The sequence below is a fragment of the Solanum tuberosum genome, unplaced genomic scaffold (assembly GCF_000226075.1).
Source record: "Solanum tuberosum cultivar DM 1-3 516 R44 unplaced genomic scaffold, SolTub_3.0 scf00177, whole genome shotgun sequence".
Lineage (NCBI taxonomy): Eukaryota > Viridiplantae > Streptophyta > Magnoliopsida > Solanales > Solanaceae > Solanum > Solanum tuberosum.
In genome coordinates, this window is record NW_006239101.1 from 1,136,769 (window position 1) to 1,148,549 (window position 11,781).

General features: G+C 30.4%; 3 protein-coding genes across 3 annotated transcripts; 2 read left to right on the forward strand and 1 right to left on the reverse strand.

Moving 5' to 3' along the window:
* The first annotated feature begins 5,127 nt into the window (after nucleotides 1-5,127).
* On the forward strand, nucleotides 5,128-6,537 carry LOC107061878 (probable carbohydrate esterase At4g34215). The gene is made up of 2 exons (XM_015311809.1): nucleotides 5,128-5,598; nucleotides 6,328-6,537. Exons 1-2 carry the CDS (start codon nucleotides 5,128-5,130, stop codon nucleotides 6,535-6,537), a joined length of 681 nt encoding a protein of 226 aa, XP_015167295.1.
* Nucleotides 6,538-7,997: 1,460 nt separating this feature from the next.
* LOC102586070 (purine-uracil permease NCS1) lies at nucleotides 7,998-9,883 on the forward strand. Its single transcript, XM_006354335.2, has one exon. It carries the CDS (start codon nucleotides 8,095-8,097, stop codon nucleotides 9,793-9,795), a length of 1,701 nt encoding a protein of 566 aa, XP_006354397.1. The 5' UTR covers nucleotides 7,998-8,094; the 3' UTR covers nucleotides 9,796-9,883.
* A 300-nt stretch (nucleotides 9,884-10,183) lies between these two features.
* Nucleotides 10,184-10,957, reverse strand: LOC107061879 (F-box protein At4g00893-like). Its single transcript, XM_015311810.1, has one exon. It carries the CDS (start codon nucleotides 10,955-10,957, stop codon nucleotides 10,184-10,186), a length of 774 nt encoding a protein of 257 aa, XP_015167296.1.
* Nucleotides 10,958-11,781: the final 824 nt, after the last annotated feature.

The following is an 11,781-nucleotide window of genomic DNA, read 5'->3' on the forward strand; positions in this document are numbered from 1 at the left end:
AGTTGGGGATAGTTCAAGTAAAGAAAGAAACCAATTGATAGTTGGATATGAAATTCGGGAAAAAATGATAGTTCAGATATGTTTTTAATATGTTAATAAATGAGTGAAATATTAACCCGCTCAAAGGTTATTTGTGCTAACATAAACCGTGTAGGTGTGATTAAAAACGAATATAACATAACGTGTCAACTTTTATAATAGATTTCAATTTATTTATTATCTTATGATTAATTTATTAAATTATCAAATGCCTTTAATTATGACTTTCTTCTTTTTTAGGTTGATATAATTGTCAATAAATTTATTTCTTTAATTAGAATGTGTCAAGAACATATTTGAGAAAAGAATCAAATATTATCTTAATTTTCTGAAACATTAATTATTTTGGAACAACTTTTAAGAGCTAAAATATTAATTATTTTGGATAAGATATCTTTTAATAATGGTTAATTCTTGATGTCGATCATTATATCACGATTTAACCTTCATGCATGAATCACTATAAAAGAATATGAATTATCCATAGACAACTTTTGTCACTAAATAGAAAAATAGTAATGAATTATTAAAAAAATTGATAGCTATGAGTATTTATTAGTAATAATTTAGCGATAAATTTCGTAACTAATTCTATTTTTTTTAAAAGTGAATGTGGAACTTTCTTATAGTTTCCTAATTAGATAATACTTGTATTTTCTTCAAGACAAACTAATTAAATTATTCCTTTTTTGTATAGTTAGCAGCGTGCGTACAAATGTCATAATAATTTCACGTGTTCAAACTCAAGAGTGCACATTAAGAAAAAAAAATCTTTTATTTTTTCTTAAGAACGGAACGATTTTATTTATTTATAATAAATTTTATCAACCTCAGAGGTTAAAAGGATGGGTTCATACTTCATACAAAGGGAAAACTATTTTAAATAAATAAATAAAATTTTATTTATTTTTTAGGCTTAATATATAAATATAAAAAATTATTTTAAAAGTATTTGTATATAATGTAATCAAAAGTGGGATAATAATAGGTAATTTTACATAAATTTTATAGTGTTAAGAGTTAATTACATCATATCTTTACTTCTTCTTTTTTCAAATTATAAAAATTCCTTAAAATTTAAGAATTCTGTGTACATCATCAACGTCCCGATACATGGTGCTAGAGATGACAATGAGGCGGGGTGGATTTTAGGCTATGCGGGACGGGGCGGGTTTGAGGTTGTGTGGGGTGGGAAGGATGCGGGCGGGTTGAAGTGGTTTTTTCTTAAAAAAAAACTAATGCGGAACAGGGCGCGGCGCGGCGCGGGTATATGTGATTTTATGTGGGTTCAAACTTAATTTTAACTTTTTACATGTTATAAGAGTAATAGTGCATTATTTATTAAGATAATTTCTTTAAAGCTACTAAATTATCTAAGAAAGTAAATGAAAATGGTTCAATAAAAAATAATACAATATCTTACATGTTTCCCAATTGACCTCTAAAAAAATAAATTTCTAAGTCATTTTCTATTAAATTAATACAACTTAATGAAAAAATGAATTAATGAATTTTATTTTTAGTATCAAAGTTAACTAGAAAAATAAAATGTTAAAAAAATTTATGTGGGGCAGGGCGGGGTGGGGCAGGTTGAAAATAAAAAAAGTTGTTATGCGGAGCGGGGTAGGTTAAAAATTTTGTGGGTCAAGTTAAATCCGCCCCGCCCCCGCTCCACACCACCCCATTCCCATCCTTACATGTAGTTCTGATACATCACCCAACGTCCTAATACATCACATTTACGTTATCTTTGTTGATCATATAAGATACACTTATCCCGATATGACACTCAACGTCTAATACATCGCGTTGGCGCGTCCCGTTACATTACCTTTGTTGATACAAGACACACTTGTCCCAATACATCTCGTCTCGATACATTACTTTTGTTATACAAGATACATCTATCCCGATACAATGCTCAATATTTGATATATCAAGTCCCGATACATTTCCTTTGTTGATACAAGACACACCTGTCCCGATACATCACATAAGAGTGATGTATCTAAGAATAGGAGAGTGATATTTTTCAAATAGTAGGAAATTTTAGAGAACATGATCAAATAAGTTGTGTATTTATATAATTTTTCCATTAATAATATAATATGATATCTCCTTATCAAAGAATGTTGGATCCTATTATATTGGGGTTATAAATGTTTAAGCCCAACCCACCTTTTGAATCTGAGCCTATTTTAATGGGAAAATTATATGAAATAACAAATTATTAATTCAAATTAAATGTTATAACCATAGTTTATTTTAATTGTAATTCGCAATAAACATCCCATTTTTTTGCCATCTGATTCGATATACAATTAGCCATTTTCGGTATGCAATTACCCATTTTATACATTTCGGTATTAAATGTATAAAATGTGTTTGTGTTTGTATAAATCGAGAGAAAAGTGTATATACAAATACAAATACATATATTTTCATCTTATACACTTATAATTATACAAATACAGATCTTATTATACAAATTACAATGTATAAATAAATTTATACAAATCTGAACAATTTGTATAAAATTGGATGTTTGTAGCGAATTATACAAATCAAAAGCTCCATAGCAAACATAAAATTTGCTATGGAGCGGAATTATGCAAACTATAGTTATAACATACAAATATGATTTTTATGTTTGCTATATGTGAAAATTGCTCTATTTTATATGACCAATTTTAAGCTGAGCCCATTCTAACTTAACACTTGAATAACTTAGAAGGATTTACGTTTAAATTCTGACGATCATCGTGACTTATTATTAAGAAAAATCTTGGGATTAAATCTTTGTGATTCGTTAGGATTTTGCCTACAAATTCTTGACAATCACCGCAAATTATTGTTAAGAAAAGTCTAGCCCAATATCAAATAAGTAATCTTAGCAATTGTTGAAATTTTGCTCAAGATTCTAATGAAATAATTATCTCTTAGAACTTTTTTTGAACGAGATCAATTTTTTAAAGGTAACAACTAAAATTGTCTTATTTGTATAATTCACTCATTTGCATATCCAGCTTAAATATTTAATGTACTAAAAGATTGATTTATAACAATTATTAATGTGTTTCTAGCTACGTGATAAAACCTTTTACAAAAATATAAGATTTTCATAAGACTGATATTTCTTTCTACAATTAGGTAATACATATTATACATATCTAAAATATATCTAATAACACACTTAAGAATCAATGATAATTCAGCTCTATAAAATTCAATAATATTGTATGACATGAAAATATTATTTCTTTAAGTTGATGCATTTACAACCTTTCCAACAATAATAATATGTAGTAAAGCTCTACATGTAAGATCCGTAGAGGATCGAGTATATGTAAATCATATTCCTATCTTGATAAGATGGAGATATTATTTTCGTTGAATTCTCAATTGAACAAATGATGAGAAAAAGACAATAATAACCAACAAAAATAACTAATACTATACAAATCAAATAATAGGGATATATTGCCATTAAAATAAAATTTGTTCACCTTTTCCTTAAAAAAGAAGAAATTCAACAATGTGGCTTGTTTGAAAATAATAAGAGAAATTATGAATTTATAAATATAATTGCCTAAGTGCCTAACTTGTGAACATTATTATATATCCGCTTGGACTTATTCTTTAATTAATTTATTTCTGGATAATGGAATATATTTTATATATATAGTTAGATATAGTGACATTACATAGCTGAATTTGAGAGGATAATGAACATGTCGATGACTCGATATGAAATTTTAAATGCATTGATGAAGTTAAATTTTCATTAAAGAGATTTAAATATATTTTTAAAAAATTAGATAAAGAAACTAAAGAGATTCAATGTTGAGATTGAACCTGAGGTTTGACGTCATTTGTTTATCACAGAACAAGTCCCCCTCAGTCATTGTCGAACAGTTGGGGCCAAATTCTGAAGAAAGCTAAAAAGCGTTGTTTGATGAGCTTGCGTAGTATTAGAATCCTTTGACTTTTAATGTCGAAACCTTGAAAGCAAGGAAGGGCCGGCTATCTCCTACTTTAAATAGAGAAAATCCCTGAAATTCTCTGATGCCGGGGATTCTGTCTAAAAAATTCCTTCTATGGTTCCACATGAGAAATCAATACGAATATAACCTACATGTCCAATTGAACTATGAGCTAGAAGTCTTTTTACTTTCGTTTGGGCCATGGCGGCACATGAGAAATCAGTACGAATATAACCTACATGTCCAATTGAACTATGAGCTAGAAGTCTTTTTACTTTCGTTTGGGCCATGGCGGCCAGTGCTCCGTGTTTTGAAGTATATTTGCTAGAGGTATTAATTAATGGTTGATTAGTTATTTTTTTTTAAAAAAATATACATGTCGATTTTTATTTTAATTACTTCATCATACATAATCCAAATTAAACTTTTAGAAATCATCTTGATTTCAGTACGATTCAGTTAGTTTTCAATTTTTTTAACATCATCTAATGACGCCAAAAAACCTACAAATTGATTCTAATACAATCATTTTTCCAATACTACTCAATTGTCAAACCCTTTTGCCAGCTTTACTTAACCAATTGATGACCTTAATCATTTAAATTAAATTATTAATAGATTTATATTATTATATTCAATAATCAAGATCCACGTTTGTATATTATATATATTGATTCCCACGTTCCACCCTCAAAATTGGTAACTAATTTATATTATAAGACATACTTTTATATGGACAAAAACAACTCATTAATAAACCCCACTTCTTTATAAATCGTAATATCTGAGTTAGTTTGAGTACAATCCAATTAATTTCACAAACAACATAGATATTGGGTGCTCTATTTTATCAATACTCGAACATATCAAAAAAAAAATTCTATAGATTCAAATACATTTGTGCTCAATACCATAAGTTTGCCCTTATTTTCTACGCTTTGACTTTCCAAATTGGTTAATTAGGATCACTATAAGACTTTCTTAGCTTGTAACGTAGGCTCAATTGATGTTGACCTATATTTTCTTGATTATTTTGGTTGTCAGCCTTGCGAATAAAACAACAGACGGTAACAAAAACATATTCATTTTAGGAGGACAAAGCAACATGTCTGGTAGAGGAGGAGTAGTGAACAACATTTTTGATGGATTTATTCCACCAGAATGTCAATCCAATTCATCAATTCTAAGACTAACAAAAGGACTTACATGGGAAGAAGCAAAAGAGCCAATTCATCAAGACATTGATTTCTATGCAATTTGTGGGATTGGTCCTGGTATGTCATTTGCTAATTTTGTGTTGAAAAATGATCCAAACATAGGTGTGATTGGTTTGGTTCCATGTGCTGTTGGTGCCACAAATATTAGCCAATGGTCTCAAGGTTCAATTTTTTATAATCAAATGCTGAATAGGACTCGAGTCGCTTTACAAGGTGATGGAATGCTTCGAGCCCTTCTTTGGTATCAAGGAGAGACTGACACTCTGAATGATGGTGCTAAATTGTACAAATCAAGATTGTATAAATTCTTCACCGATGTGCGCAATGACTTGAATGCACCTTTCTTACCTATTATTCAGGTAATTTGAATGTCTTACTCATAATTGTTAGTATGTATAAATTATTATTTTTTCTTTAGTATATATAATTGTCAGATAAACAACTTAAATTTACCTATCTTCTCACGATATCTTACGTTTTGCTAAATTTGAACATAATTTAAGTTATATACTCTAATAGTATAAATTAATGTCCAAAATAGGTGTAATTCAAGTGGAATTTAAGTTTTATAAAAAAAACTACTTAATTAGACAAACATTCATACCATAGTTACAAAAAATGTCCTTATAGTTTGAAATAAATACATATTGTCTTATTAATTGATAATTTCATACCAGATTACATGTCAGATACACCTAGATACATGCATTTTTACTACTAGATACACAAAAATATGGAGAGAGACGAGCAGGATAGTCTATGTATCCCATATACATATGAGTCACACTAGATACATATATCTGGGATCCCAAATATATGGAGAGGTGAGTGAGAAAGGAGAGTTGTGAGTGAGATAGGAGAGAGGCGAGCGAGAGAGTCAGATACATGCGAATCCACTTAGATACAATGTATCTTGAATAAATTACACCTAATTTTGACCCCATGTATCTAAAGTCCAAACTCTGGCAAGATGCATAACATTGCAAACTAACGTAAATTCAAGTACTTAGCTCATAAACTAGTGAAATCTCTATAAATTACCCTTAAGTTATATACGCTAATAATGGGCTTTGTTTGTGGATACACAGGTGGCATTGGCATCAAAATTTGGGCCTTATACAGAGGAAATAAGACAGGCCCAATTAGAAACTCAGCTTCAAAATGTGAAAACAGTTGATGCTAATGGGCTCAAAATAGGCCCAGATTTTGTGCATCTCAGTACTCCATCAGAGGTCCAACTTGGACAAATGTTGGCTAATGCCTTTCTGGGCTTTGGTTCAGCCCATAGTTTATTATAATTTTTTCGGAAAAGGGTCAAAATCATTAGTTCTTATAAATTTAAATTTTATGCACTAACGATAATAAAAAAAATATTAATACAATAAGATCAATGATAATGATATACTAAGCATTAATTAGTTCATTCAATGAGGCTATCATAACTCAATAATTCTTTTTTTTGTTTTCCAGCTTGTGTTTGGAATTCACATTGAGACTTTAATTATTTCAAATTTGCGTAGTGCAAAACCTATTTAAGGAGAAAGTGTTCCTAATCGATCTTTTTTCATATCCAAGAATCAAACTCAAAATCTCAAATGAATAATGAAGGTATCTTATTTATCCCGCCACAACCTTTATTTGCTACCGACTCTCTCAAGCATGAGTATTTTTTTTCCTTTTTGTTTTCTCGATATTTGGTATTTGTATTAAGGGTCGACTAAATTTGAATTCGTATATTGCATGTCTTATTTCTGGGTCGATGCTCCTAACATAACTTTTTCCATTTTGAGTTACTCGAACTTAAGACTTCTAATTAAGAATAGAGGAATCTCAATCATTTCATACAACTCAGATTATCAACTTGCTTTGAAGTATACATAATACACAATTGTTAAACTCTTTTGCCAGCTTGATTAATCCAACCAATTATGGGCTTAATCATTCAATTAAAAAAAAAAATTGACAACAAATTTTATATTATGATATTCAAGATTCAAGATCCAAGTTTATAGGTCATTTCCACGTTCCACCTCATAGGTAATTAATTTGACTTTCTAGAGATCTCAAGTAGCGTTTGTTTGAAGTTGTTTTAATTTTAAATGTGTTTATATGAACTGTTACTTGAAAAACAAAATTAACTTAAAGGTGTTTATGTGGAAATAAATAATTTTCTTTATCTTTTTTTTTCTAGTGTATGGTAGCATAAAATATTATCTCAAAAGTATTTGTATATAATTTATTCAAATTCTATGAGGGTGGGATTTGAGGTATGGGGGTGAAGGCGATCAGAGGTGGAGCTAGGATCTAAATATTATGAGCTCGAGATTTTAGCTTATTTGAGTTATTACATTCTCAATTAATAATTTATACCTTTTAAATAAATTTTAAAGACAAATACATAGTTTAAACCAAAATTACAAAATCTTGTTGAATCCCCTTCCTACACTCTACTCTACTCTCGGTGGCGATGGGTTTATGAGGGTGAGGTATATTGGAGAGACAGAAGAAGATAATCAGTATGAAATATCATATGTAACTTATTTTTCTACTTCCATTAGAAATGTCATTTTCCTAATTTTGGAGGTGCAGGAGGAGCCAATCAGTATGAAATATCATTTATGAAACATATTTTTTCTGCTTCCACTAGAAACATCATTTTCCTCATTTTTAAAAAACTCGTTATCCTAAAAGAATGGGAATTTTTTTTCTAATCATCCATACCAAACCTACCTAACTATTTCTCTTCAACTTTATGTCATTTTCCACCACTCATCTTTTATCCTAAAAGTCCTTCAATTGATACCACATAGAATCTTCAATCTTTATTGAATCTTTTTTTCTTTTCCTTCTAAATCATGTTGTCCAAATCTCTCATGTTCAATCTTCATCATCCTCATCCCCACCATGAAATTTTCACAAAACCAAAACGCCTATATTCCCTTACAACATCTTCAATACCAACTAATAGTACTAAAATTCTTGTTTCACAAAACAAACTTGTACACACTTTTTTCAACAAAAAATGTAACAGCAAAAACAACAAAAACATTATTTTTCCTATGGCATCATCAACTAGTCAATTTGATGAATTTCACCCTGATCCTAGCCTTACAAATGATGATCTCAAACCAACGTCGATCGATCAACGTAACTTTTCAGGTTGGGAAATGGCTAGTTTATGGATTGGACTAGTTGTTGGTGTGCCCTCATATTATCTAGCTGGTAGTCTAGTTGATCTTGGCATGTCATGGTGGCAAGGTATTGCAATTGTTGTATTAGCCAATTTAGTAACTTTAGTACCACTTATATTAATAGGTCAACCAGGCACAAAATTTGGGATATCATTTCCTGTTTTGGCTAGATCATCATTTGGTATTAGAGGTGCACATATTCCAACACTACTTAGAGCTTTAGTTGGTTGTGGTTGGTATGGTATTGAAACATGGATTGGTGGTGAAGCAATATTTCTATTATTACCAAAAGTTGTTAAAAATTCATCTTTGTCACAATCAATATCTTGGCTTGGCACATCACCTCTTGAATTTGCTTGTTTTATAACATTTTGGATAGCACAATTGGCTATTGTGTGGAAAGGGATTGATGGTATTAGAGAATTGGAAAAATACTCTGCTCCAATACTTATTTCACTCACTTCTTGTTTACTAATTTGGGCTTATGTTAAGGCTGGTGGATTTGGTCATATGTTAGATTTATCATCAAGAATCACAAAATCCGAATTTTGGTCACTATTTTTCCCATCACTTACTGCAAATATCGGATTTTGGGCTACGTTAGCACTCAACATACCTGATTTTACTAGATATGCCAAGAGCCAACATGATCAAATTATAGGCCAAGCAGGGCTACCAATATTTATGGGGTTGTTTACTTTTGTTGGTGTAGCTGTTACATCATCAACGAAAGTGATTTTTGGTCATGTAATTTCAAATCCCATTACTCTTTTAGGTGAAATTGGTGGATTGTTTACAATGATTTTAGCTATTTTTGGTATTAGCTTAGCTACAATTACAACAAATATTGCAGCAAATGTTGTCGCGCCGGCTAATGCATTAGTGAATCTTAGTCCTTCAAGATTCACTTTTAGAAGAGGTGCAATTTTAACAGCATTGCTAGGGATTGTTTGTCAACCTTGGAGATTGTTGAAATCAAGTGAAAGTTTTGTGTACACATGGTTAGTTGGATATTCTGCATTATTGGGACCAATTATGGGAATAATTTTGGTTGATTATTACCTAATTCAGAAGATGAATTTGAGTATCAAAGATTTGTACACATTGAGTTCAAATGGTGCATATTATTACTCAAGTGGATATAATTTGGCAGCAATTTTGGCTTTGGTTGTTGGGATTTTGCCAGTAATTCCAGGGTTTTTGCAAAATGTTGGGATTTTAGATTCAATTCCAAAATCATTTGCCATTATTTACAACAATGCTTGGTTTTTTAGCTTGTTTTTAGCAGGGGGGCTTTATTGGATTCTTTCAATTTTAAAGAAAAATCAAAAGGAAATAGATCCTTTGTTGCCTAATATATCTTAGGTTAGTTCTATATATACAATTGTTATTTTTCCATTGTATTTGTTTATATATTGAAATAAAAGAAATACATATAGTATTTGTTTTCATATTTTCTTCTCTTGCAAAAATAGGTTGCCTTATGTGTTACGAGCAAGACAAATGACATATTTTGTCTCGTGATATAAGTTTATGCGTTTCATGTTGTGAGTTGTAATGATATCATATGATTTGTGAGTAATACAACAAGATAGTTAGATTGTTCATAGAATAAAGTTATATATGTATGTTCACATTGTTAGAGGCACTGAAAATAGGCAAATATCAAGTTTCAAGCCTTTTTTTGTCAAAAAAAAATAAGGAAAAACATTGCTAATTAATGGAAAAATAAACAGCAACAGAAAGGGAACGATTAATCATTCTCTAGTTCGATCCAAATGCAGGATTTTGGTTGGACCAAGTTAAAAATATTTGGACTTGAGTAAGCTTTGTTGACAGAGTAATCGAAAGAGTAATATTTGCGATTGGCCAAATAGTAGAAAACGCCCTTGTTGTTGTCGTGAAACATTGAGAAATATATCTTGTTTCCTAGTCCCTGTGCAACAAATGTTTTCAAGTACGACCCTCCAAAACTCACAAACAATGTTTTATTATCCAAACTTGTTATTTGTTCCCTCTCCAACTCTTTTCCATTTATTTTGTACCTCCAAACCTCTACATCCCCTTTTTCGCGACTTAAAATCACAACTAACATTCCTCCATTATCAACATCTTCTGCTGTGTATGCCTTTCTAATTAATCGTTTTTTTGAACTTGGAAAATAACTCCCATAAAATTTCCACCTAGGTCTTTTTGCAGCTGAGTTTTCATTGATGCGTAGTGTTCCCAAGTTACCTTTATCTCCGAGTAAGTAGATAGTATTGTTTTTGAAAAATAACGGATTATTGCACCCTATTGCCATAAATTTTCCTGGGTTCAAGGAGTAGTGATACGTCCATTCAGTATCTCCAACTTTGATGATGTACACATCTGGGACATAACCAATGGCTTCAAAACCAACAACGAAACAATCCGATGATGAGTAAGGAGGACACGAAAAAGTCCAAGCAGAGCAAGAATTTTTGTGCTCCTCTAGTAGTTCAGGGAGTTCAATTATGTCATTGCTAATAGGATTGAAGAAAAACATGCCGCGATTGTCATGACTCACAGGGGCAGCTCAACGTAATCGGAGGCCTAAAGCGAAATCTTAATTAGAGGCCTAAAATCTAAATAAACTTCACATGCATTTATTTAAAATTTATTTTTCTTACATTTTTAAATGCAAAGTATTACTTAATATTTTTTTATATATAAATGATTCATTCGATTTCTTTTTCAATTATTAGTTTTAAATAAGATTTATCAATTCAACGTTGAAAATATAATTTTACTCGGGCAATCATTATATGAATTGTTAACATAGTTCTACAAGTAATAAGTTGACAGATTTCAAATAAGTATAAGAGTTAGAACCATAGCTTTGATGAAGTTGATAATTTGGTTACCCCACATTTTACTATGGTTGTTGTAATGCTTGAAAGTCTAAGAAGAAATGGAAAAAGAATTTACGATTCACTTTGTTAAATGCTTTTCAACTATTAATTGATATTTTTGACAGAATATTACTCTAACTTATCAAAAAAATTTAAAAAAAGAGTGTAAAAGGAGTTAAAAAGAATAAAGTAATGTGAGTATTAATTAGTGGAGAGAGTGTAAGAAATAAAACAATATTTTCTTGATTTCTTCTATTTGAATGAGGTTGAAGAGAATAAAATAATAATTTTAAATTATACTTTTATCATAAATAATTAATATTTTTCTATAAAAATTAACACATAATTTATTCTTGATAAAAAATTGAGGCCCCTAAAATTGGGGCCTAAGGCCAATGCCTTATTAAAGTATGCATAGAGCCGGCCCTGATGACTCATGAGCAACCAATTAGCTTTTGAGCTCCGAATTCGGGCACCC